At 38.2% G+C, this 23090-nt stretch overlaps 2 protein-coding genes across 3 annotated transcripts in view; both read left to right on the top strand.

Moving 5' to 3' along the window:
• Positions 1–23090, top strand: part of LOC308418741 (C-type lectin domain family 4 member A-like) — a gene marked incomplete at both ends in the record, with an annotated part of 244876 nt that overhangs the window by 81908 nt on the left and 139878 nt on the right. The gene's annotated exons all lie outside the window — the stretch shown is intronic.
• Positions 5255–23090, top strand: part of LOC308418739 (C-type lectin domain family 4 member A-like) — a 50727-nt gene continuing 32891 nt past the window's right edge. For both annotated transcript variants that reach the window (XM_080914218.1, XM_080914217.1), the window contains exons 1-3: positions 5255–5363; positions 6590–6706; positions 9536–9637. In XM_080914218.1, the coding sequence (XP_080770344.1) occupies positions 5294–5363; positions 6590–6706; positions 9536–9637 (289 nt within the window). In that variant the 5' untranslated portion in view covers positions 5255–5293. The remainder of the gene's footprint in view (positions 5364–6589; positions 6707–9535; positions 9638–23090) is intronic.

Genomic DNA, 23090 nt, shown 5'->3' with positions numbered 1-23090 from the left:
ATATACTCTTTCTCTTTCCTCTTGCCATTTTGTTGTCAGTGATATGTTCTTGCCTTTCCCTTGTATCTGGTCTGTGTTTCTGGTACACTTTCCGTGTGCACTCCGCAGAGATCTCTCTGCTCCCCGGCAGCCCAGGTTCTGCGTGGCAGCTGGGCCAGGCTCTGCTCTGTGTCCTGAAGTCGCCTCAGGTTGGAAGCAGAAGTTCTAATTTTCTGTTCCCAATCGCTGGATTGGGCATGGCAGGGCAGGGCAAGTTATGATGTACACTTTCCATGTGCACTCCGCAGAGATCTCTCTGCTCTCCGGCAGCCCAGGTCTCCCGCCTACCAGTAGCTCAGCCTCTATAAGCCAGCCGCCGTTCCGCGTGGCAGCTGGGCCAGGCTCCACTCTAACCCATAAGATTTTAATCTGTATTATCAAAACTTTAAAAAAATCAAGTACTGACATAAATGTATTTGCATACTTTTATGTGTAAGTGCTTAAAATATGTATATTTTTCTTTGTTTTTAAAAATAATGTTGTTCAATTAAAAAAAAGTATTGGGAACTGAATACTTATGGGTGGAAATACAGAGACAAATTGTAGAGTCGAAACTGAAGGAAAGGCCATCTTGAGACTACCCCATCTGGGGATCCTTTCCATATACAGTCACCAAACCCAGACAATGTTGGAGATGCCAAGAAGTGCATGCTGGCAGTTTCTTCATATAACTGTCTTCTGAGAGACTCTGCCAGAGCCTGACAAATATAGAGAAGGATGCTCGTAGGCTGAATACAGGGATCCCAATGGAAGAATTAGAAAAAGAACTGAAGAAGCTGAAATGGTTTTCATCCCCATAGGATGAACAACATCATCAGTCAACCAGCTCCTTCAAGCTCCCAGGGCCTAAACCACCATCTAAAGAATGCACATGAAGGGAACCATGGATCATGCCACATATGTAGCAGAGGATGGCTTTATTGGGCATCAACTAGAGGAGAGGATCTTGGTCCTGTGAAGGTTGGATGCCTCAGTGTAAGGAAAAGCAAGGGCAGGGAGGTGGGAAAGAAAGATCAGGCGTTGGAGGAGCCCCCTCATAGAGGCAGGGTGAGTGGATAGGATAGGGGTTTTATGGAGAGACAACCAGGAAAGAGGATTACATTTGAAATGTACATAAAGGTAGTATCCAATTAAAAAAAGAAGGAAAAAAAGAGATTAACCTTTCTCTCAAAATGGCCCATTTCATCCGATTGTCTTCCTGCCTTTACAGCTTTTCTATGACCCATCCACCCTTTGGCATAGTCTCTTTGCTTGTCCTTCCTTTGGTAAATTCAAATTCTTTTGCTCAGTCACTGGGCCTGAGCTTTTTATGTTCTCCCTTTCTGGTGTTCCTCGCTTTCCTGTAATTCCACATCCACCCATAGTTTTTCCAGTTGCACAGGAAACTCTCAAAGTTATTTTCAGAAACAAGAAATCAGATTTGACCCCTTTTGTTCCTCCCTCTCCCTTTTTGTGTTTTGTGTTTCTCTATATTCAACCACAAATTTTCAACTTCTCAGCCATTTTTTCAAGTATTTTTTTGAAATAAAATATATAAAGAAGGAAGAAAACCCCAAACAAACCAGAAAATCCCTCTGGGAGTAAAATGGGGACACCTCACCAGTAGCAGATGCAATAAATATTTTGGTGGCTTCTTAAGATAAAGTATCCATATCTCCTCCCCCAACATTTCTTCTATGATATTTGAAATAAAATTTTCTATTTTATTCCTAAATTTTGAACCCCAGGCTGAGGCACTACTTTTTGCCCATATTTGCTACTTTTTGGGTTCTTCTTTTACTACCTTTTGTCTCTGTTCCCCATAATTTTTCCCCTTATAAATGGATAGAAGAAAGAAAAGACAAATGGAAAGAAGAGAAAGATAGAGATTCTTGAATCTAATCTTCCTTGTTTTTTTCTTTGAGTGTCACCACTAATAAAATGAAATCCCTCCTCCTCACAACCACCAACCATCAACAATGCCTACTGTATGGAGCTCTAGAATTTATCTACTCTCTGAAAAGTTTCTAGAATTCCAAACATGACACAATTGCAGAAATTATCTGCAACTGGAATAATCACACCACCACCAGAGCTTGAGGTTAATCAGAGTCAGCTGCTGTGGAAAGTCTGAAGCAACCACATACCTAGAATTAAAAGGAAAATATATTCTTATATTTGTGTGTTATTTTTTTTTAAAAACCAAAATTATAAAATTATCACTACAAATTTTCTTGCAGAGGGCATACCAAGCATAGGGATAGAGTGTGAATTTAAAAATGGTGTACAGAGCTAAACAAAAAATTCTCAATTTAGGATTATTGAATGGCGGAGAAGCACCTAAAGGTATATTCGACATCCTTAGTCATCAGGGGAATGCAGATCAAAACGACGCTGCGATTCCACTTCACACCAGTCAGAATGGCTAAGATAAAAAACTCAGGTGACAGCAGATGCTGGAGAGCATGTGGAGAAAGAGGAACAGTCCTCTATTGTTGGTGGAATTGCAAGTTGATACAACCACTCTGGAAATCAGTCTGGAGGTTCCTCAGAAAATAGTACTACCTGAGGACTCAGCTATAGGGCATATACCCAAAATATGCTTCAATATTAAGATACATGCTCCAATATGTTCATAGTAGCCTTATTTATAATAAAAGCTGGAAAGAACCCAGAGAAATAGATACAGAAAATGTGGTACACTTATACAATGGAGTACTACTACTCATCTATTAAAAACAATAACTTCATGAAATTCTTAGGCAAATGTATGGAACTTAAAACTATCATCCTGAGTGAGGTAATCCAATCATAAAAGAACACACATGGTATGTACTCATTGATAAGTGGAAATTAGCTCAAAAGCTTGGAATACACAAGATACAATTCACATACAACATGAAGTTGAAGAAGAAGGAAGACAAAAGTGTGGATGCTTCAGCCCTTCTTAGAAGTGGGAACAAAATACTCATTGGGAGAAATACAAGAACAAAGACTAAAGGAAGGGCCACCATGAGACTGCCCTACCTGGGGATCCAGCCCATATACAGTTACCAAACCCCGGCAATATTGAGATGCCAAGAAGTGAATGCTTATAAGAGACTGATATAGTTGTCTCCTGAGAGGTTCTGCCAGAACATGTCAAATACAGAGGCAGATGCTTATAGCCAACCATTGGACTGAGAACAGGGTCCACAATGAAGCAGTTAAAGAAAGAACTGAAGGAGCTGGATGGGTCAAAATCTCATAGGAAGAACAACATCAACCAACCAGACAATTCAGCGCTCCCAGAGAGTAAACCACCATTCAAAGAGCACACATGGAGGGACCCATGGATCCAGCCACACATGTAGCAGAGGATGGCCTTATTGGGCATCAATGGGACAAGAGGTCCTTGCTCCTCTGAAGGCTGAAAGCCCCAGTGTTGGGGAATGCCAGGGAAGGGAGGTGGAATGAAGTGGGCATGTGGGTGGGTGAGCAGGCAGGGTGAAGAGGGATGGGATAGGGGTTTTCCGCAGTGAAAACCATGAAAGGGGATAACATTTGAAATGCAAAAAAGAAAATATTTAATAAAAATCAAAACAAAAACCAAAAGGGTGTGTAGGATGGAAAGCTCAGAATGGGACATTAGTGTCTATTAAGGTAAGGAGAGTATCCTTGCCTGGTTGTAGATGACCTTGCATTTGGTGTTAGAAGTCAAGTCGGATGAGGAGAGTGTCTATGCAGAAGGCAGTGTTGGTATGGTTTTCAGAGACTGCAAAGGTAAGGATGCTGTCTGCCTGGTGGGATATCTGTGTATGGCCTCTCAATACCTTTCAGGGTAATGAAGACTTCTGCCCATCAAGGTGACCTTGGTGGAATTCTTAAGTTCCAGAGAGGATGAGTGGAGTCAGAGCACAATTGGGTCAAGTAATCTTTCCTCAGTCAGGGTGCCAGAATTTTGGCAAGGTTTCTGGTCTTGTGTGGGGATATCCAGCCTAAAGGAAGAAGGCATTACTTTAGGGGACACAGGCTTGGCCTGATGTTTGGAGCCCATCCAGAAGGGACAGGCCTCTTGGTGAAGAGTGAGCAATGTTGTGGGAAGGAGATGAATAGCATCCAAAAGATTATCACTTGGGAGTTTGAAATAGAGATAATGAATATAGATTTGTTTTAACTCATAGATGTAGATTAGAAATGCTAAATTTGGGACATAAAATGAAACCTGTGGCTTTATATCAAAATGGGGGTAATAGTGTGAACCAATGATTTTCAGTATGTATGGGTATAAAAGCAAGAGAAAACCAATAAATAAAACTCTTCCTCTCCCTCCCTCCCCCCTCTCTCTGTGTGTTTCTTATGCATGCACATGTTGTTTGCTCATTGCTCATTGTGTTTAGGAACCTGAAAGTAGCTAGGGAGATACAAAGAAGGTCAGTATTTGGAATAACTGAACGAAGTTGAGCTTGTGGCTATGAGCTGGAAGGTGTCAAATCATTCCATCTTCAGCCTCTAATGTAAGTGTCCCCTCTTGTACACTGTAATCCATTTTATTCTCTGATAAAGGGAAGAGAGGCACAAGGAGAGGACAGAGTCCTCCCACTGCTACTATCTAGAGCTGTTTCAGGAGCTGTGGATGTAGCCAGTAGCAAAGTGAGTGGAGAATCCTATGCAACTAATTATGAGCCTGTGTCACGAGGCAGAGTGCTCAAAGGAGCACCTTTGGAAGAAACAGGATGTGAACTTTGCCTTGCCCACACTGGAGGCAGCTGAGAGATAAGTGGGAGTCTACACAATGGTGAGGGCCAATGTTCCTCTAGAATGTGGTATCATAATTTGCTTGTTCAGCCAAACTCAGTGTCGTGCCTTAAATGTTTTCTCATGTTGTCTGGTTTTCTTGAAACCAGGCTTGCACAAAGAACTGTAGAAATTTATGTTTGCTGTGAGTGTCTTAGCACAGAGTTTTCTAATAGCATAGTTCCTCTTTTCTCCTCCTTCCTATTTTTTCCTTCCCCCTTTGAGTTCCCACTTTGTAGTACTTGTGTATTGCACTGTGTCAGTTTGAGGGCTACAATTCTTATTTCCATGTATTAAGAAGCTGTATCTCTCTGTGTGGTCCAAGTGATTTTGGGCTGTGGTTTTTCATTCTCATGTGGTTTATCCTAGTGAGACATGCCTCTTCTTTTATATAATTGTGCCATATGACAACTTATCACCCCGATTAGTCCTCACATACCACAGAGCCTTAGAGAAGGAACGAGGTGCTCTTTCTAAGGGAGGCAGGTCTTTTCTTCATATGGCTTCTGAAATTACTTATGCAGAAGTGAAGTTCAAGAATGAATCCAACTCCTCAGAATCTACTGCAGGTAAAACCAAAACTCCTTTCTGTACTTAATGTAGATGCGAGAAAAAAGAAATGGTCATGTGCAAAGTTGGGTGGTATTTGTCACCAATTCTTTGAGTGCTCCCATCTGGTATTTTACTGGAGTCTCAGTTTTTTAAACTGTTTGTAGATTGACTTGAAGAGCTGAAGAGTTGTATCGTGAGAAGGGAAAATTTTCTCAGCATGGTATTTGCTCTTGCCGTTTACAGAAACTAAACCCTGAGTCTTGCTGCATTTTCTGCTCAATATAAATGAACATGAGCACAAATATTTTTGTTCTGAAAAATTAAATCATATTATTTAATAGTGATCTCTTACCTCTATGCTTGACAGTATTTTGCAACTTCATGAAAACTGTTTTAATGTTTAGAATTTTTATCCTGAAGGAACTTTTTTTTAATAGTACAGATCAGAGGAAAACTTCTCAATTGATAGGCAGTTGCTATACCATTAAACTGTACCATCATCCAGGAAGGTTTTCAGCCACTTGATGCTGGCGAGCAAACTGATATCATGCTAAAGATGTGAACTATGATTAGAAATATTTATCTTTTACTGTACATGTGTCTTTAATGTTTTGGCAGTATGGAAATTGTTTAAGTATACAGTGCTGAATCTGCAGTAAGGAACACCAAATAAATGCAGTGTATTGACAATACTGATGTAAAGAAAAGTAGTAGGTGTGGTGGCAGAGTTTATGTTGTTTTATCATGTGGGAAATATATTACATATACATGCTTTAGGACTTTCTCTCAGTGACACAGTGGTCAAATTTCAGTATTCAGGATGTGGAGGCATAGGGATCACCAAGAGTTTGAGCCAGTCAGGTCTACATAATGATTTGCAGACCATCTAGGAGTACACAGTGAGATCCTAGCTCATTACACCTCTCATCACCAAAAACAAACAAATACTCCCTGAAAAGATATGAATAAAATATTGTTGTTATATATATATTCACATATATATGTTTAAATATGTAAGTATATATGTATATATGTATACACATGTACATGTAAAGTATTTTTCAGATGTCAAAATATTAATACCAGTTATTTCAACAGTTTAATATTGTGCTTTTTTATTATTTTCAATGTTCCTGGAAATAGTAATTATGTGTCATGGAGAAAAATGGAAAAGAGGAGGGTGAAAAAGAAGAAACAAAGATGTAACTTATTTCTCATGAAATGGATGTGCTTCTCTTTTTAGCTCCCAGAGAGAAACCTGTCCGTCATCTAAGTAAGCCTGGTTCCCCCTCGCTGCCTTTTACATCCCTGATGGTACTTCTCCTTCTGCTGGCAATCACATTCTTAGTTGCTTTTATCAGTAAGTATTCCAGATGAATCAATAGACCATGTCTGCCACAGCAGCAATTAGCATTTAATAGAAATATTAAAAAGAAATATTCTTTGAGGAAAAATAATGCAAAGGAATCCATTATGACTTTCCCTTTGTCCATGAATTTAACTATTATCTTGAGGAAAATGAAATCTATTCTCAGTAGAGAAACTGACTCCCATTTAGGAGTGTCTGTGCAGGGTTATAGACTATTGTCTTTATTAGACTGAGAGGTTAAATCTATACTTTCTTATTGGCATCAATATGTCAAGCTGTATGTGTATAGGCTCCTCATGTGAGCTTGTGGACAAGTAAGAGCTAGGAAGAAATTATCCAAGAAGAATTCTTCAGCTAATTCCGAGCTATGTCTGTCCTGCCCAGTATTATGAGAAAACCAAAAGCAACCCAAGCAAATGGGTAGATTTCTGTGCATCAGAGATTTGAGAAAGTATGAAAAAATTTAAAATTCATGAAAAGTAGTATATTTAGGATGTTTTACTCATTTGTTTGATCACCTAGAATAAAGAAATGGCATTAATCTAGTAATAGCATCCATGAATGAATGTCACATACTGTGTCAGACCAAGTCCAGAAAGAACACAGACTCTGTTCTCAAAAATTTAGAGGAGAGTAAATGAATCAGTGCCAGCCAAGTCCAATGATACATTCCCATTTTCTCAGCTACTCAGGATGTTTGATAGTAGGACAGCACATGTGGAGCTAGCCTGGGCTATATAAAAAGACTATGTCAGTTAATACTGAACTAGTCTCTTCACCGTTGTTTGGGAAGTGTTGTACTGTGATAGATTTCTGAGAATAGCTAAGACCCAGGTCTGTGGGTACCATGATCGTCACAGAGGGATGAAACAAACATGAGTGGCTCAAGCACACAGTGCTAAGTAAAGAAGAAGTGACATTTCCCTAGGTAGACACAGGCAGGATGCAGAGCACATGCTGTGCCCCCTTATTAAAAGTGTTCTTTCTTCTAAAGAGTGTTCTTTAATCAAGTATTGTTTTCCACTTAATACAGCAGCAGAAATGTCTTGAGCTAATACACTTATATATTTATTACTTATCACGTTTACCTTATGCTTCCATGGTTTGTCAATTTCGGCTGATTTCCACTGAGCAGCTCCTCTGGTCCTAACTTAGGAATGTATATGTGGTCAGTTACCAGTCTTGCAAACAGCCTCTGAAAAAGAAGCCAGCCAGAATGACCAAGGTTATGACTCACCTTTATATAAGTCCTTAGACGTCCTGGGTTTGTTTACATGGTAGCTTGGAGATTTCCAAGATTGAGGGTGACCATGCGCCAGGCATTCAAAAAGTTTAACTAGAGAGTAGGTAATAGCTCATTTTTTGCACATACTCTTGGCCAGTTCTTGCAGAAAACTTTACTTTTAAAAAATGTAAACCAGGACATTTGCAAAAATCACATTGCAACGGTGTGTGGATACAGAAGTTAAAATCTGTGGTTCATGTTTTTGCAAAACATCAATGACAAGGAGAACTGTGGTAATGTTTCCATTAGAGAATTAGTACAGCCATATTTAGGTTATAGACAGTGCTTTTACAGGAATCTGAAAATAGAATCTTCAGGGCAAGGAGAGAAACGAGAGGGCTAATTTATAAACCGATAATGTGGTCTCTGGAGAACATGAGATGAGACAGTTTTGAGATGTAAAGAGTATAGGACCAAGGGAACATATGTTTGATGAGTATTGAGATCTAGGCATTAAGGGATCCAAGCAGTAACACATGACTTTAATATTCTGATGATGTAAACTTAGAAACCATAAGATTATTCAAAAAGTTAGAGCATGTATAAATCATAGATTTAAGATCGCAGACATTAACTTGAGTTTAGACACATTGAATTGAATCTAATACGTTTGTGCTTAGTTAGTACAAAGTCTCATGCAAATAGCCAGCAGACAAGACCATACCCATACACAACCTCACTCAGGAAGAGTTTATAAAAAGAAAGCATAATGACAGGGAAGTAGGAAGTGTCAAATTTGAAGGGGTAGGTGGAGGAAAAAGAGATTTTAAATGACAACAAGTAAGTGATGGCCTAAAGCTGAGGCAAAACCAAGACAGAGCAATGTCTCAGACCTAAGGGGGAAGAGAACTGGGCTCAGGTCCAATAACGAAATGGCTAACGAGTGCCCTTGGATATTACAGACGATTTGTTTCAAAACGGGCGTTGGAGACGTGGAGGAAGTAAAAGTGATGGCATAACAAGGACAATAACACAGGCAGGAAAGTGAGGCAATTTAGTTCTTGAGGGAGAGGCCAGTCAGTTCTAAGAGAGTGGGAATGTGGTGCATGGAGGAGTAAGTCAGTCAAAAGTAACACACTTTAGGGAAGGAAGCAATGCCTGTAGATACACATGTTTCTTTTGTTGATTTAATATTCTAAAATACCATGTAACCACTCAGAGCAACTTAACTTCTTTTCCTACCAATGTGAAGGTAGTTTATATCCTTAAATATGTATATCTCTCTCTGCTTCATCTCCTCAAAGAACTGACATTTTCATTTTACATAAAGCATTGCTTGGTGTGGCCCACTCCCTTTAGATTCATGATAATGGACTGATACTGTCTTTAAATCACTCATGTTTCTGTGAGTTCTGAAAGTATCTGTGGTTTCAGAACAGGAGGCTGAGGATTCCATTGATGGTAGGATGTTGGAAATTGTAGTCAGGCTCTGTCTACTTAGGTAGTCAGGATGTTGTAGATGTTTGTATAAGTAGAAAATAGAAAAGCATAATTCTGTCATGAAAATGAGTGGTTTTGATTCTGTTTTCTTACAGTTTATTTTCAAAAGTACTCTCAACTTCTTGAAGAAAAAAAACCTATAAAAGGTGTAACTTACGAAGAGATGAACTGCATAAAAAATGTTTCGCTTAAGGAAGGTAAGAAGTAATGGACCTGAGTTTGGTTGTTGCTGTAAAGTCTAATAGTTCTCTCTCTCTCTCTCTCTCTCTCTCTCTCTCTCTCTCTCTCTCTCTCTCTCTCTCTCTCTCTTTCTCTCTCCCCTTCCTCCCTCATTCATTCCATTTCTTCCTTTTGTATTTATTCTTCCCTCATACATTACATTGCCATCACTGGTTCCCCTCCATGCACTCGCCCTAGTCTCTGTCTTTCACCTTCCTTCTTCCCCAGATCCACTCTTTCTCTTTTTCCTTTCAAAAAAGAGGAGACCTCCCAGAGACATCCATAGAACCTGGCAGAACAAGGTACAATGAGACTAGGAACTAACTTGATATCAAGGCTGAACAAAGTAACCCAGGAGGAGGAGAATGGTTCCAAGGGCAGGCACAGTATTAGAGACAACCCCACTCTGTTAGGAGTCCCAGAAGAACATCAAGATGGACGAGCATAATATTTATGAAGAGGACCTGGTGAAGGTCTGTGTGGGCTCTGTGATTGTTGATTCAGTCTCTGTGAGCCCCTATGAACCATGCTTAGTTAATTTTATGGGCCATGTTCTCCTGTTGCCTTTGACCCCTCTGGATCTTACAGTCTCTCCTCCCCCTCTTCTTCCACATTCTCCAAGCTCTGTCTAATGTTTGTCTGTGGGTCTTTGCATCTGTTTTTATCAGTTGCTGGATGAAGGCTTTCTGATGACAGTTGGTGATAGGCAAGGATCTATGAGTATAGATCATCAGGAATCAATCATTGACTTTTCCCCAGCTCTGTTTGCTTCTATCCTAGGTGACTGGGTTATTCAGTCTAGTTCATGACCATCCAGGTAGTGTTGGACATGGGCTCTCACTTGTGGCTTGGGCCTCATGATGGACAAGCCATTGGTTTGATACTTCCACAAGTTCAGTGCCACCATAGCCTCAGCACATCTTGAAGGCAGGAAAAATGTAGGTGAAAGGTTTTGTGGTTGGGTTGAAATCACAGCTTTCTTGCTGGGAGCCCTGTATAATTGTAGAATATAGTTTAGGCTCAGTATCACCTATTACTAGGAGCCTTTGCTAGGGTCCTCCTCATAGATTACAGAATTTCCACTGTACTGTATTTCCATATTGCTACCCCAAACCCACAATTTTAGTTATCTTTCTCTGTACTCACTTTCTTTCCCCAACTTAATGTTTTCAGTTCCACTCTCCACCTTCACCAGTCTACTCACCAGATTTATTACATTTCCCCTTCCTAAGGAGATTCATGTGTTTCCCCTCATAGTTAGTCTTCCTGTTTTTGTGTTTCATCTAAGATTATCTTTTAATTGACAGCTAATATCCACTTATAATTACACACATATTATAATTGCATTTCTAGATCTGTGTTGCCGTAAAAAAGATGATTTTTTTCTTGTTCCATCCATTTGCCTGAAAATTTCATAATGTCATTTTAAAAATAGCTGAGCAACACTCCATTGGGTAAATGTACCCACATTTATAAATTCATTCTTCCTTGAGGAACATCTAGATTGTCTACAGTTCCTATTACATTTAAAGCCTGTATAAACATAATTGAGCAAGTGTTATTGTAGCAGGATGGAGCATCTTTGGATATGTACCTAAGACTTGTATATCTGGGTCTTGAGGTACATTGATTCCCATTTTTCTGAAGAATGGCCATATTGATTTCCACAGTGGTTGTATATTTTTGCACTCACACCAGCAGTGGAGAATTTTCCCTTTTGTCTTTATCTTTACTAATATGAGCTCTCACTTGAGGTTTTGATCTTTTGTGTTCTAATGTGTGTAAGATGGAATTTTAATGTAGTTTTAACTTGCATTTCCCTGATGGCTAAGGATGCTAAACACATTTCTCAGGGTTCTTCATCCAGTTTAGATTTTTCTATTGAGAATTCTGTTTATTTTTGGATTTTTTTTGGGTTTGTTGATGTTTAGTTTCTTAATTTCTTCATATATTTTGGAAATACTAGTTCTTTGTTGCATGTGGAGCTATTGAAAATTCTTTTCTTTTCCAAAATGAAAAGCCTCTCATTTTGTCCTGTTGAAGGTTTCCTTTGTCTTACAGAAGACACTTTTAAGTTTCATGAGGTCCTGTTTATTAATTTTTGGTCTTAGTGTTTGTACTATCAGTGTTCTGTTTAGGAACTTGTCTCCTGTGCTAATGTGTTCAAGGTTATTTATTTCTTCTTCTATAAGGTTCAGTGTATCTGGTTTAATGTCAAGGTCTTTGATTCACTTGAACTTGAGTTTTATCCAGGGTTATGGATATGAATCTATTTACATTCTTCTGCATGCAGATATCCAGCTAGACCGGCACCTTTTTGTTGAAGATGATTCCTTTTTTTCCGTTGTGTATTTCTGCCTTCTTTGTAAAAAATCAGGTGTCCATAAATGTGCAGATTCCCCCGAGTCTTCAGTTAATTTCTTTGATCAGTGTCTACATTTTTATGCAAATATCATAAGGTTTTTACTACTATAGCTTGGTAGTATGGCTTGAAATCAGGGATGGCAATACCTCCTTAAATTCTTATACAATTTAGAATTGTTTTTTTCCTATAATGTATTTTATAGTTTTTCATATGGAGTTGAGAATTGTCCTTTCAAGCTTTGTAAAAAAATTTTGTTTGAATGTTGATGAGCTTTGTATTGGATCTATAGATTGATTTTTGGTACAATGACCATTGTGGGACCTGGTGTCAGAATCCTATACAGCCCTCTAGGGAGAGAGGGGCAGCCACTGCCATCTCTGCTGCTGGGTCTAGCTGGCGTGCGAGAGCTCAGGAGACTGGGGAGGAGCTTCACTGTTTCTGCTGCTGGGCTCAGTGGCATGCGCATTTCCACTGCTGCTACAGGGCTCTAGGCTGAACTGAGCCAGTGGAAGGCTTTGCGTGGGATGCAAGAAGCTTCAGGAGAGAAAATCTTTCCCCAATCGGTGTATTATCAGCTCTTTAGAACAAAGGATCTCAAGTGGAGGAATGATTCTTACATGCGTTTTTTTTTTTTTTTTTTTTTTTTTTTTTTTTTTTTTTTTACTTTCAACCCAAGCTCCCGTTCATATACAATTTTGAAACGGTTCTAAGACTGACAGCCAGTACTTCCTATTGGCTTGGCCTGAGGGCTTGGAAAAAGCTTGTCTACGTATTTGGGGGTGTGGTCTTGCTTATGTTTGTAGCTTCTGCCTAGCTTAAGTGACCTGTGGTCACATCTACCTGTTTGGGAGGGACTTGAGGTGTGGCCAGTGCCAAAAGGGGCAGTGCGGTGCCTATGGCAAGGGTCCCTGATTAAAGGGAGGCCAGGAAGCTACCTGCCATCTCACTCACCGTTCCTGGGGCTTCTACCATGTCAACCGAGCATCAGGGTTCCCAACACGTCCTACCTGTCCCACAGGCCATTTTTACTATTTTTGTTCTACTTATTTCTCTGGAGTTGCTTTGAGTTTCTCTCCATTTAATTTGATGTTGGCTATAAGCTTGTTGTAAAATGCTTTTATTACGTTTAGGTATGCCTTTAATACCTAATATCTACAGGACTTCTATTATGGAATGGTGTTGGATTTTTTCAAACGTATATTCTACATTTAATGAAATGCTCTTTTTTTTTCTTTCAGTTTGTTTGCAAGGTGGATTACATGTATTGATTTTCACATATTGAACCAACCCTTTATCTCTGAAATGAATCTTTTTTGATCATGGTGGATGATATTTTTGATGTGTTCCTGAAATAAGTTTGCAAGTATTTTATTGAATATCTTCATGAGGAAAATTGGTTTGAAATTCTTAGTTTTTGTTTAATCCTGGTATGATTTATGTATCAGGGTGATTGTTTTCTCAATATAAATCTGAAAATGTTTCTTCTGTTTCTATTTTGTGATATTTGAGGAGTATTGGTGTTAACTCTTCTTTGAATTCTGTTTTAAAGCTATCTAGACCTGGGATTTTTTTCTCCTCCTTTTTTTCTTTTTTTTTTTTGGGGGGGGGGGTGGTTGGGATAATTTTAATAACTGCTTTTATTTCCTTGGGATGTATGGGTACATTTAAATAATTTATCTGATCTTGATGTAATTTTGGTAAGTGGTATACTACTGGAAAAATTATCCATTTAAAAAAATTTACAATGTTTATGGAATACAAAAGATTTGTGAAGCATGACCTAATGGTTCTTTGGATATCCCCGGTGTATCTTGGACATCCTGTTGTGCCTCCTTTTCCATTTCTCACTCTGTTACTATGAAAATTCTTTTTTTTTTTTGTCTTTTAAATAGTTTGGATAAGAGTTTGTATATCTTGGTTTTTCTCACAGAACCAGCTCTTTGTTTCATTAATTCTCTGCATTGTTCTCTTTGTTTCCAGTTTGCTGATTTCAAATCAGTTTGATTATTTCCTGCCGTCTCATCCTTTGGCACATATTTGCCTCTTTTTACTATAGAGTGTTCAGGTGTGCTGTTAACTTGCTACTCTGAGATGTCTCCAGTTTCTTTAGGAAGGTACTTTATACTATGAATTCTCCTCTTTTTTAAATCTGTTTTATTTTAATTGAAAAACTTTATTTTAAAAAACAAAGATAAATGGACAAATTTTCAGCATTTTTTCAAAAAAAGTATATGAGTACATTTTTTTAAGGTTGCAATTAAGTATTTGTAGGTACATATACATACACATGTGAATATAGGTAACAATAATATAGAAAAAGAGGCTATTTATTTGAGGGGATAGGAGAGAAACTGGGGGGGCTGTAGAGAAAAAAGGGGGATGTGATACAGTTCTAGTTTAATTAAAAGATATTATTTTATTTCTTGAACTTCACACAGTCTGTGAGTTGTTTCTGGGGTGTTCAGAGCTTTCTGGGGTTAGTATTCCATTATCAGTGACTGCATATTATGTCTGTTCTTTTGTGACTGGGTTATCTCACTCAGGATGATGTTCTCTAGATGCATCCATTTTTTAAAGAATTTCGTTAAGTCATTGTTTCTGATAGCTGAGTAGTACTCCATTGTGTAAATGTACCACAATTTTTGTATCCATTCATTTACTGAAGGACATCTGGGTTCTTTCCAGCTTCTGGCTATTATAAATAGAGTTGCAATGAACACTGTGGTGCATGTATCTTTGTTGTATGTTGGAGTATCTCTGGGGTAAATGCCCAGAAGTGGAATAACTGGGTCTTCTGGTAATACTATGTCCAATATTCTGAGGAATCGCCAGACTGATTTCCAGAGTGGTTGTATCAGTTTACAACCACTCCAAGAGTGGAGAAGTGTTCCACTTTCTCCATATCCTTGACAGCATCTGTTGTCATCTGAGTTTTAGATCTTGGCCAGTTTGTCTGGTGTGAGGTGGAATCTCAGGGTTGTTTTGATTTGGATTTCCCTGATGGCTAAGGATGTTGAGCACTTCCTTAGATGTTTCTCAGCCATTCGATATTCCTCGATTGAGAAATTTTTGTTAATGACTGTACCCCATTTTTTAACATCTTTATTTTACAAAACAAAGATAAATGTACAGATTTTAAGCATTTTTTGTGTAAAATTATACAATACATTTTTGTCAGTACTTTTTTTTCAGATTTTAAAATAATTTTTACATAAAACTATATGAATATACTTTTTAGTCAGTACTTGATTTTTTTTTTTATAGCTTAACAGGGCCTTTAATGAGCCAAGGTTGAGCAATTGATTCTTTTTTTTTAATGTACTTTTTTTCAGATTTTAAAATAATTTTTACATAAAACTGTATGAATATATTTGTTAGTCAGTACATGATCTTTTCAAAGGTTTGATAGTATGCATTGAAAACTTAATAGTTACAGTGGGCATAAAGTACATGTAAAACAAAATGTAACATGAAAATAGTCTAAGTTTTCTTGTTGTGTAAAGATTTTTTTGTTTTGTTTTGTTTTGTTTTCTTTATTTCTTGGACTTCATACAGTCTGTGAGTTGTTTCTAAAGCAGTGCGAGCCTCTGGGGTTAGCATCTCATTATCAGTGACTGCATATTATGTCTGTTCTTTTGTGAATGGGTTACCTCACTCAGAATGATATTCTCTAGATGCAGCCATTTTCTTAAGAATTTGGTCAAGGCATTGTTTCTGGTGGCTGAGTAGTATTCCATTGTGTAAATGTATGACAATTTTTGTATCCATTCATCTTCTGAAGGACATCTGGGTTCTTTTCAGCTTCTGGCTATTATAAATAGAGCTGCTATGAACATTGTGGTGCATATATCTTTGTTGTGTACTAAGGTGTCTCTGGGGTATATGCCCAGAAGTGGAATAGCTGGGTCTTCAGGTAGTATTATGTCCAATTTTCTGAGGTATCGCCAGACTGATTTCCAGAGTGGTTGTATTAGTTTGCAACCCCACCAACAGTGGAGAAGTGTTTCTCTTTCTCTGCAAACTCGCCAGCATCTGTTGTCATCTGAGTTTTGGATCTTGGCCAATCTTACTGGTGTGAGGTGGAATCTCAGGGTTGTTTTGATTTGCATTTCCCTGATGGCTAAGGATGTCGAGCACCTCCTCAGATATTTCTCAGCCATTCGATATTCCTCAACTGAGAACGGTTTGTTTAGCTCTGTACCCCATTTTTTAATAGGGTTATTTGATTCTCTGGTGCCTAGCTTTTTGAGTTCTTTGTATACCTTAGATATTAGGCCTCTATTTGATGTGGAGTTGGTACAAATCTTTTCCCATTCTGTTGGCTGCCATTTTGTTTTCTTGACAATGTCCTTAGCCTTACAGAAACTTTGCAATCTCATTAAGTCCCATTTGTTAATCTTTGACCTTAGAGCTTGAACTATTGGTGTTTTGTTCAGAAATTTTTTTCCTGTGCCTATATGTTCTAAAGTTTTCCCTACTTTCTCATCTAATAGTTTCAGTGTATCTGTTTTAATGTGGAGATCTTTGATCCACTTACACTTGAGCTTTATACAAGGAGATAAGAAAGGGTCTATTTTCATTCTTTTGCATGCTGAGTGCCAGTTGGACCACCACCATTTGTTGACTAGGCTGTCTTTTTTCCATTGAATGTTTACTGCTCCTTTGTCAAAAATCAGGTGACCATATACATGAGAGCTCATTTCTGGATCTTCTATTCTATTCCATTGATCCACATGCCTATTTCTGTACCAATACCATACAGTTTTTAGCACAATTGCCTTGTAATATAGCTTGAGGTCAGGGATAGTGATTCCCACAGATGTTTTCTTGTTGTTGAGGATGGATTTCGCTATTCTAGGTCTTTTGTTGTTCCATATGAAATTGTACATTGCTCTTTCCAACTCAATGAAGAACTGGGTTGGAATTTTGATGGGGGATTGCATTGAATCTGTAGATTGCTTTTGCTAAGATGGCCATTTTAAAGTGTTGATTCTTCCAATCCATGAGCATGGGAGATCTTTTTATTTTCTGAGATCTTCCTCGATTTCCTTCTTTAAAGGTTTGAAGTTCTTGTCATACAGGTCTTTCGCATGCTTAGTTAGAGTCACACAAATGCATATCATATTTTTTGTGACTATTGTGAAGGCTATCTTTTCCCTAATTTCTTTCTCACCATGTTTGTCCTTTAAATATAGGAAGGCTACTGATTTGTTTGAGTTAATTTTATATTCAGCCACTTTGCTGAAGTTGTTTATCAACTCTAGGAGTTCTCTGGTGGAATTTGTGGGGTAGCTTAAGTACACTATTGTGTCATTGGCAAATAGTGATGTTTTTACTTCTTCCTTTCCAATTTTTATCCCTTTAGATTTCCTTTTGCTGTCTAATTGCCCTGACCAGGACTTCCAATACTATGTTGAATAGGTAGGCAGAGAGTGGGCAACCTTTTCAAGTCCCTGATATTAGTGGGATTGTTTCAAGTTTCCCACCGTTAATTTGATGTTGGCTGTTTGTTTGTTGTATATTGCTTTTATTACGTTTAGGTATGGCCCTTGGATTCATGTTCTTTCTAAGACTTTTATCATGAAGGGATGTTGAATTTTGTCAAATGCTTTCTCAGCATCTAGTGAGATGACCATGTGGTTTTTTTTCTTTGAGTTTGTATATAGGGTGGATTTCATTGATGGATTTCCATACATTAAACCATCCCTACATCCCAGGGATGTAGCCTACTTGATCATAGTGAATGATCATTTTGATGTGTTTTTGGATTCAGTTCGCAAGGATTTTGTTGAGTATTTTTGCATCATTGTTCATAAGTGAGATTGGTCTGAAGTCCTCTTTTCTTGTAGGGTCTTTGTGTGGTTAAGGAACAAGTGTTATTGTAGCCTCAAAAAATGAGTTTAGTAGTGTTTCCTCAGATTCTATTTTGTGGAATAGTTTGTAGAGTATTGGTATTATTTCATCAATAAATGTTTGATAAAATTCTGCACTGAACCCACCATCTGGATCTGGGCTTTTTTGGTTGGGAGGCTTTTGATGACTGTTTCTATTTCTTTAGGTGTTATGGGATTATTTAGGCGGTTTACCTGGTCCTGGTTTAACTTTGGTATGTTGTATCTGTCTAGGAATTCATCCATTTCCTACAGATTTTCCAGCTTTGTTAAGTATAGGCTTTTGTAGTAGGATCTGATGATTTCTTGAATTTCCTCAGTTTCAGTCATTATTTCTCCACTTTTCTTTCTGATTTTATTAATTTGGATACTATCTCTTTGCCCCCTAGTTAGTCTGCCTAAGGGTTTATTAATCTTGTTAATTTTCTCAAAGAACCAGCTCTTGGTTTTGTTGTTTCTTTGAATGGTTCTTTTCATTTCTATTTGGTATATTTCTGCCCTAAGTTTGATTATCTCTTTCGTCTACTCCTCTTGGGTGTATCTGCTTCCTTTTTTTCTAGAGTTTCAACTGTGCTGTCAGGTTGCTAGTGTATGCTCTCTCCGGTTTCTTTTTGGAAGCACTCAGAGCTGTGCGTTTTCCTTTCAGTACCTCTTTCATTGCATTCCATAGGATTGGGTATGTCGTGTTTTCATTTTCTCTGAATTCTAGAAAATCTTTCTTTCTTTATTTTTTCTTTGACCCTGCTCTCGTTTAATAGAGCACTGTTTAGTATCCATGTGTATATGCGCTTTTTGTTGTCTTTGTTGTTATTTCAGACCAGCCTTAGACCATGGTGATCTGACAGAATGCATGGGAGTATTTCAATCTTCTTATATCGATTGAGCCTCGTTTTGTGTCCAATTATGTGGTCAGTTTTTTAGAATGTGAGGTGCTGAGAAGTAGTTTTATTCTTTTGTTTTAAAATGTTATGTTCTGTAGATATCTATTAATTCAAGTTGGTTCATAGTCTCTGCTAGTTTTACAGTGTTCTTGTTCAGTTTCTTTTTCCATGATCTGTCCATTGGTGAGCGTGGGGTATTAAAGTCTCCCACTATTATTGTGTTGGGTAAAATGCATTTTTTGAGCTCTAGTAGGGTTTCTTTTATGAATATGGGTTCTTTTGTATTTGAAGCATATATGTTAAGGATTGAGAGTTTTTCCTGACATATTTTCTCTGTAATGTGTAAAGAGTGTCTTTCTTTATCTTTTTTGATAACTTTTGGTTGAAAATATACTTTATTCAATATTATAATGTCCACTCCAGCTTGCTTTTTTGGGTGATTTGCTTGGCAGGTTTTTTCCCAACTTTTTACTCTGAGATACTGTCTGTCTTTGTCTCTGAGAGGAGTTTCCTGTATGCAGCAAAATGCTGGGTTTTGTTTATGTATCCAGTCTGATAGCCTATATCTTTTTATTGGGGAGTTCAGTCCCTTTATGTTAACAGATATCAAGGAACAGTGGTTGCTGTTTCCTGCTATTATTGCTTTTGTAGTTTGAATTGAGCTTGTGTGTCTTTCTTCTTTTTGTTTTCTTGCTTAGGAGTTTTTTTTTTTTTTTTTTTGTTTTTACAATGAGGTGGTTCCCTTCATTGTATTGGGTTTTCCACCTCTAATTTATTGTAGAGTTGGGTTTGTGGTCATATATTTTGTGAATTTAGTTTTGTCTTGAAATATCTTCGTCTTGCCATTTCTGGTGATTGATAGTTTTGCTGGTTATAGCAGCTTGGGCTGACACTTGTGCTCTCTTAGGGTCTGCATGATGTCTGTCCAGGCTCTTCTAGCTTTTATAGTCTCTGTTGAGATCTCTCTGCCCCTTGGCTAGTCGGATCCTGTTCTCACCCTGTTCTCACCCTGATCTCTCCAGGCCTGTGCCTCTGGGTCTCCACTCTTCATGTTGTCAGATGATTCGAACACCTGTTGTGCACTCAAATGCCACTGGCAGGCCTGTGTCTCTGGGTCTCTGCTTTTCCTGTTGGTAGATCAGAAGGTGTATTCTTTTGTTTTAGGATGATATGTTCTATATATATCTATTAATTCCAGTTGGTTCATAACCTCTGCTAGTTTTACTGTGTCCTTGTTCAGTTTCTGTTTCCATGATTTGTTCATTTACGAGTGTGGGGTACTGAGGTCTCCCACTATTATTGTGTGGTGTGTAATGGATTTTTTGAGCTTTAGTAGGGTTTCTTTTATGAATATGGGTGCTTTTGTATTTGGAGCATATATGTTAAGGATTGAGAGTTCCTCCTGACAAATTTTCCCTGTAATGAGTAAAAAGTGTCTTTATATTTTTTGATAACTTTTGGTTTAAAATATACTTTATTCGATATTAGAATGGCCACTCCAGCTTGCTTCTTGGGGCCATTTGCTTGGAAGTTTTTTTCCCAACCTTTTACTGTGAGATAGTGTCTGTCTTTGTCTCTGAGATGAGTTTCCTGTATGCAGCAAAATGCTGGGTTTTGTTTATGTATCCAGTCTGATAGCCTATATCTTCTTATTGGGGAATTGAGTTCATTTATGTTAACAGATATCAAGGAATAGTGGTTGCTGTTTTCTGCTATTTTTGCTTTTGGAAATAGAATCGTGCCTGTGTGTCGTTCTTCTTTTGGTTTTATTGCTTAGCAGTTTTCTTGTTTTTACTAGGAAATAGTTCCCCTCGTTTAATTGGGTTTTCCACCTCTAATTCATTGTAGTTCTGGGTTTGTAGTCAGACATTGTGTAAATTTAGTTTTGTCTTGGAGTATCTTAGTCTCTTCATCTCTGGTGATTGATAGTTTTGCTGGGTATAGCAGCTTGGGCTGACACTTGTGCTCTCTTAGGGTCTGCATGATGTCTGTCCAGGCTCTTCTAGCTTTTGTAGCCTCTGTTGAGAAATCGCCTGTGATTCTGATTGGTCTGTCTTTATATGTTTCATAACCTTATTTCCTTACTGCTTTTAGTATTCTTTCACTGCTCTGGGCACTTGGTGTTTTGACTGTTATGTGTTGGGAGGAATTTCTTTTCCGGTCCAACCTATTTGGTGTTCTTTAGGTTTGTTTTATGCTCATGGTCATCTCATTATTAAGGGTAGGTAAGTTTTCTTCTATGATTTTTTTTGAAGATATTTACTGTGCCTCTTAGTCGATATCATTCACTCTCTTCTATTCCTATTATTCTTATGTTTGGTTTTCTCACTGTGTCATGAATCTCCAGGACATTTTGGGTTAGGAGCTTTTTGGTTTTTGCATCTTCTCTGACTTTTTTTGTCTATGTTTTCAATATTGTCTTCAGCCTCTGAGAGTCTCTCTTCCATTTCTTGTATTCTGTTGGAAATGGTTGCATTTGTGACTTCTGATTTTTTTTTAGGTTTTCTATTTTTAGTGTTGTCTCTTTTAGTGTTTTCTTTATTTTTTCCATTTCCACTTAAAAATCCTTCTTCCATTCCTTCATCTCTTTGTTTCTGTTTTCCTCTAATTCTTTGAGTTCTTTGAGTATTTTCCTTGTTTCCTTTTAAAAGCTTCTAATTCTTAATGCTTTTCCTCCCATTCTTGTTTAAGGATCTCTATCATCATCTTGAGGTAGGATTTTGTGTCTGAGTCTTTTTTTGCTGGAGTGTTTGGCATTCTGTTGTTTGTTGTGATGGGAGAGCTGGGTTCTAGTGTGTGAAGTTGTCTTGGCTTCCCTGTGGTACTTTCTTTTGCTTTCCTCTTGCCATTTTGTTGTCTGTGATTATAAGTGTTCTTGTTGTCAGTGATTGGTTCTTATCTTTCCCTTTTACCTGGCCTGTGTCCCTGAATCTCCACTGTTCCTGGCAGCAAATGGCCTGAGCGCCTGTTCTGCAAGCACTGGAAGCTGGCTGGAAACACACACCCCAAAGCAGGGTTCCTGCTTCCCTGTCCCAATGTGGGGAAGCGCACTTTCCAAGTGTTTGTCAGAGACCTCTCTGCTCCCTGGCTACTCAGAACGTCATCTTACCAGGCCTGTGTCTCTGGATCTCCACTTTTCCTGTTGGCAGATGGTTGAGCAACTGTTCTGCATGCATGAGTCACCGGCTGGAAACAGACAGTCCAAAGGAGGGTACCTGCTTCCCTGAACAAACCAGGGGGGCATGGCGCACTTTTCACGCACTTGGCACAGACCTTTCTGGTTCCTAGCTACTTTACTCAGAGCACTGTCTCACTAGGCCTGTGTCCCTGGATCTCTGATGTTCCTGGAGAAATTCTCTCTTTTATCTCTTGTATCTCTTTGTTTATTCTTACATCCATGCCTCCTGATCTCTTTCTCATGTTTTGTGTCTCCAGGTTCCTTTCTCTTTGTGATTTCTTTATTGCTTTTATTTCCATTTTTAGAACCTGGATGTTTTTGGTTAATTCCTTCACGTGTTTTTCTGTAATTCTTTAAGCAATTTTTGTGTTTCTTCTTGAAGGGCTTGTGCTTCTTTTCCTGTGTTCTCCTGTATTTCTTCAAGGGTGTTATTTATGCCTTTTTAAAAGTTCTCTATCATCATCATGAGATGTGATTTTCAATCCAAATATTGCTTTTCAATCTTTTAGATTATCTGGGACTTGCTGTGTTGGGAGAACTTTGTTCTGATGATGCCAAGTAACTCTAGTTTCTGTTCCTTAAATTCTTGCCCTTGCCTCTTGCCATCTAGTTATCTCTGGTGTTTGTTCTTCTTGTTGTCTATGACTGTAGCTTATCTCTCCTGTGGGCCTTTGAGTCTTTGATCTTAAGAGTGAGATCGCTCCTGGGAGATCAGCTCTCACTGTACAGGATTTTGGTATGGAGGGTTTAGGACAGCTTTAGCTCTCACGTGCAAATGGGGACCCTAGGATTTTTTTAAAGTTAGTATTTAGTTTTCTAGAAGTAACTTCTCCTTCTCTTGTCTCTTCAATGTCTGAGAGTCCATCTTCCATCTCCTCTATTCTGTTTCTGTTGTTTGTGTGCACATTTTTGTTTTGCTAACATAGGTTTTACATCTCATGAATAATCTCAGTTTGTACTTTCTATATTGCTTCGATTTCTATCTTCAAACATTGAACTGTTTTATTTGTTTTCTTCAACAGTTTGTTTTCTCTTGGCTTTCTTTAAAGGGTTTATTCATTTTTTCATTTTTTGTCCTTTTCTTGATTCTTTAAAGAATTTATCTACTTGCTTTTC

This window comes from Micromys minutus (genome assembly GCF_963924665.1).
Source record: "Micromys minutus genome assembly, chromosome: 3".
NCBI classification, from domain to species: domain Eukaryota; kingdom Metazoa; phylum Chordata; class Mammalia; order Rodentia; family Muridae; genus Micromys; species Micromys minutus.
The sequence above is the reverse complement of the archived record's forward strand: the minus strand, read 5'-3'. Positions and strand labels throughout refer to the sequence as shown.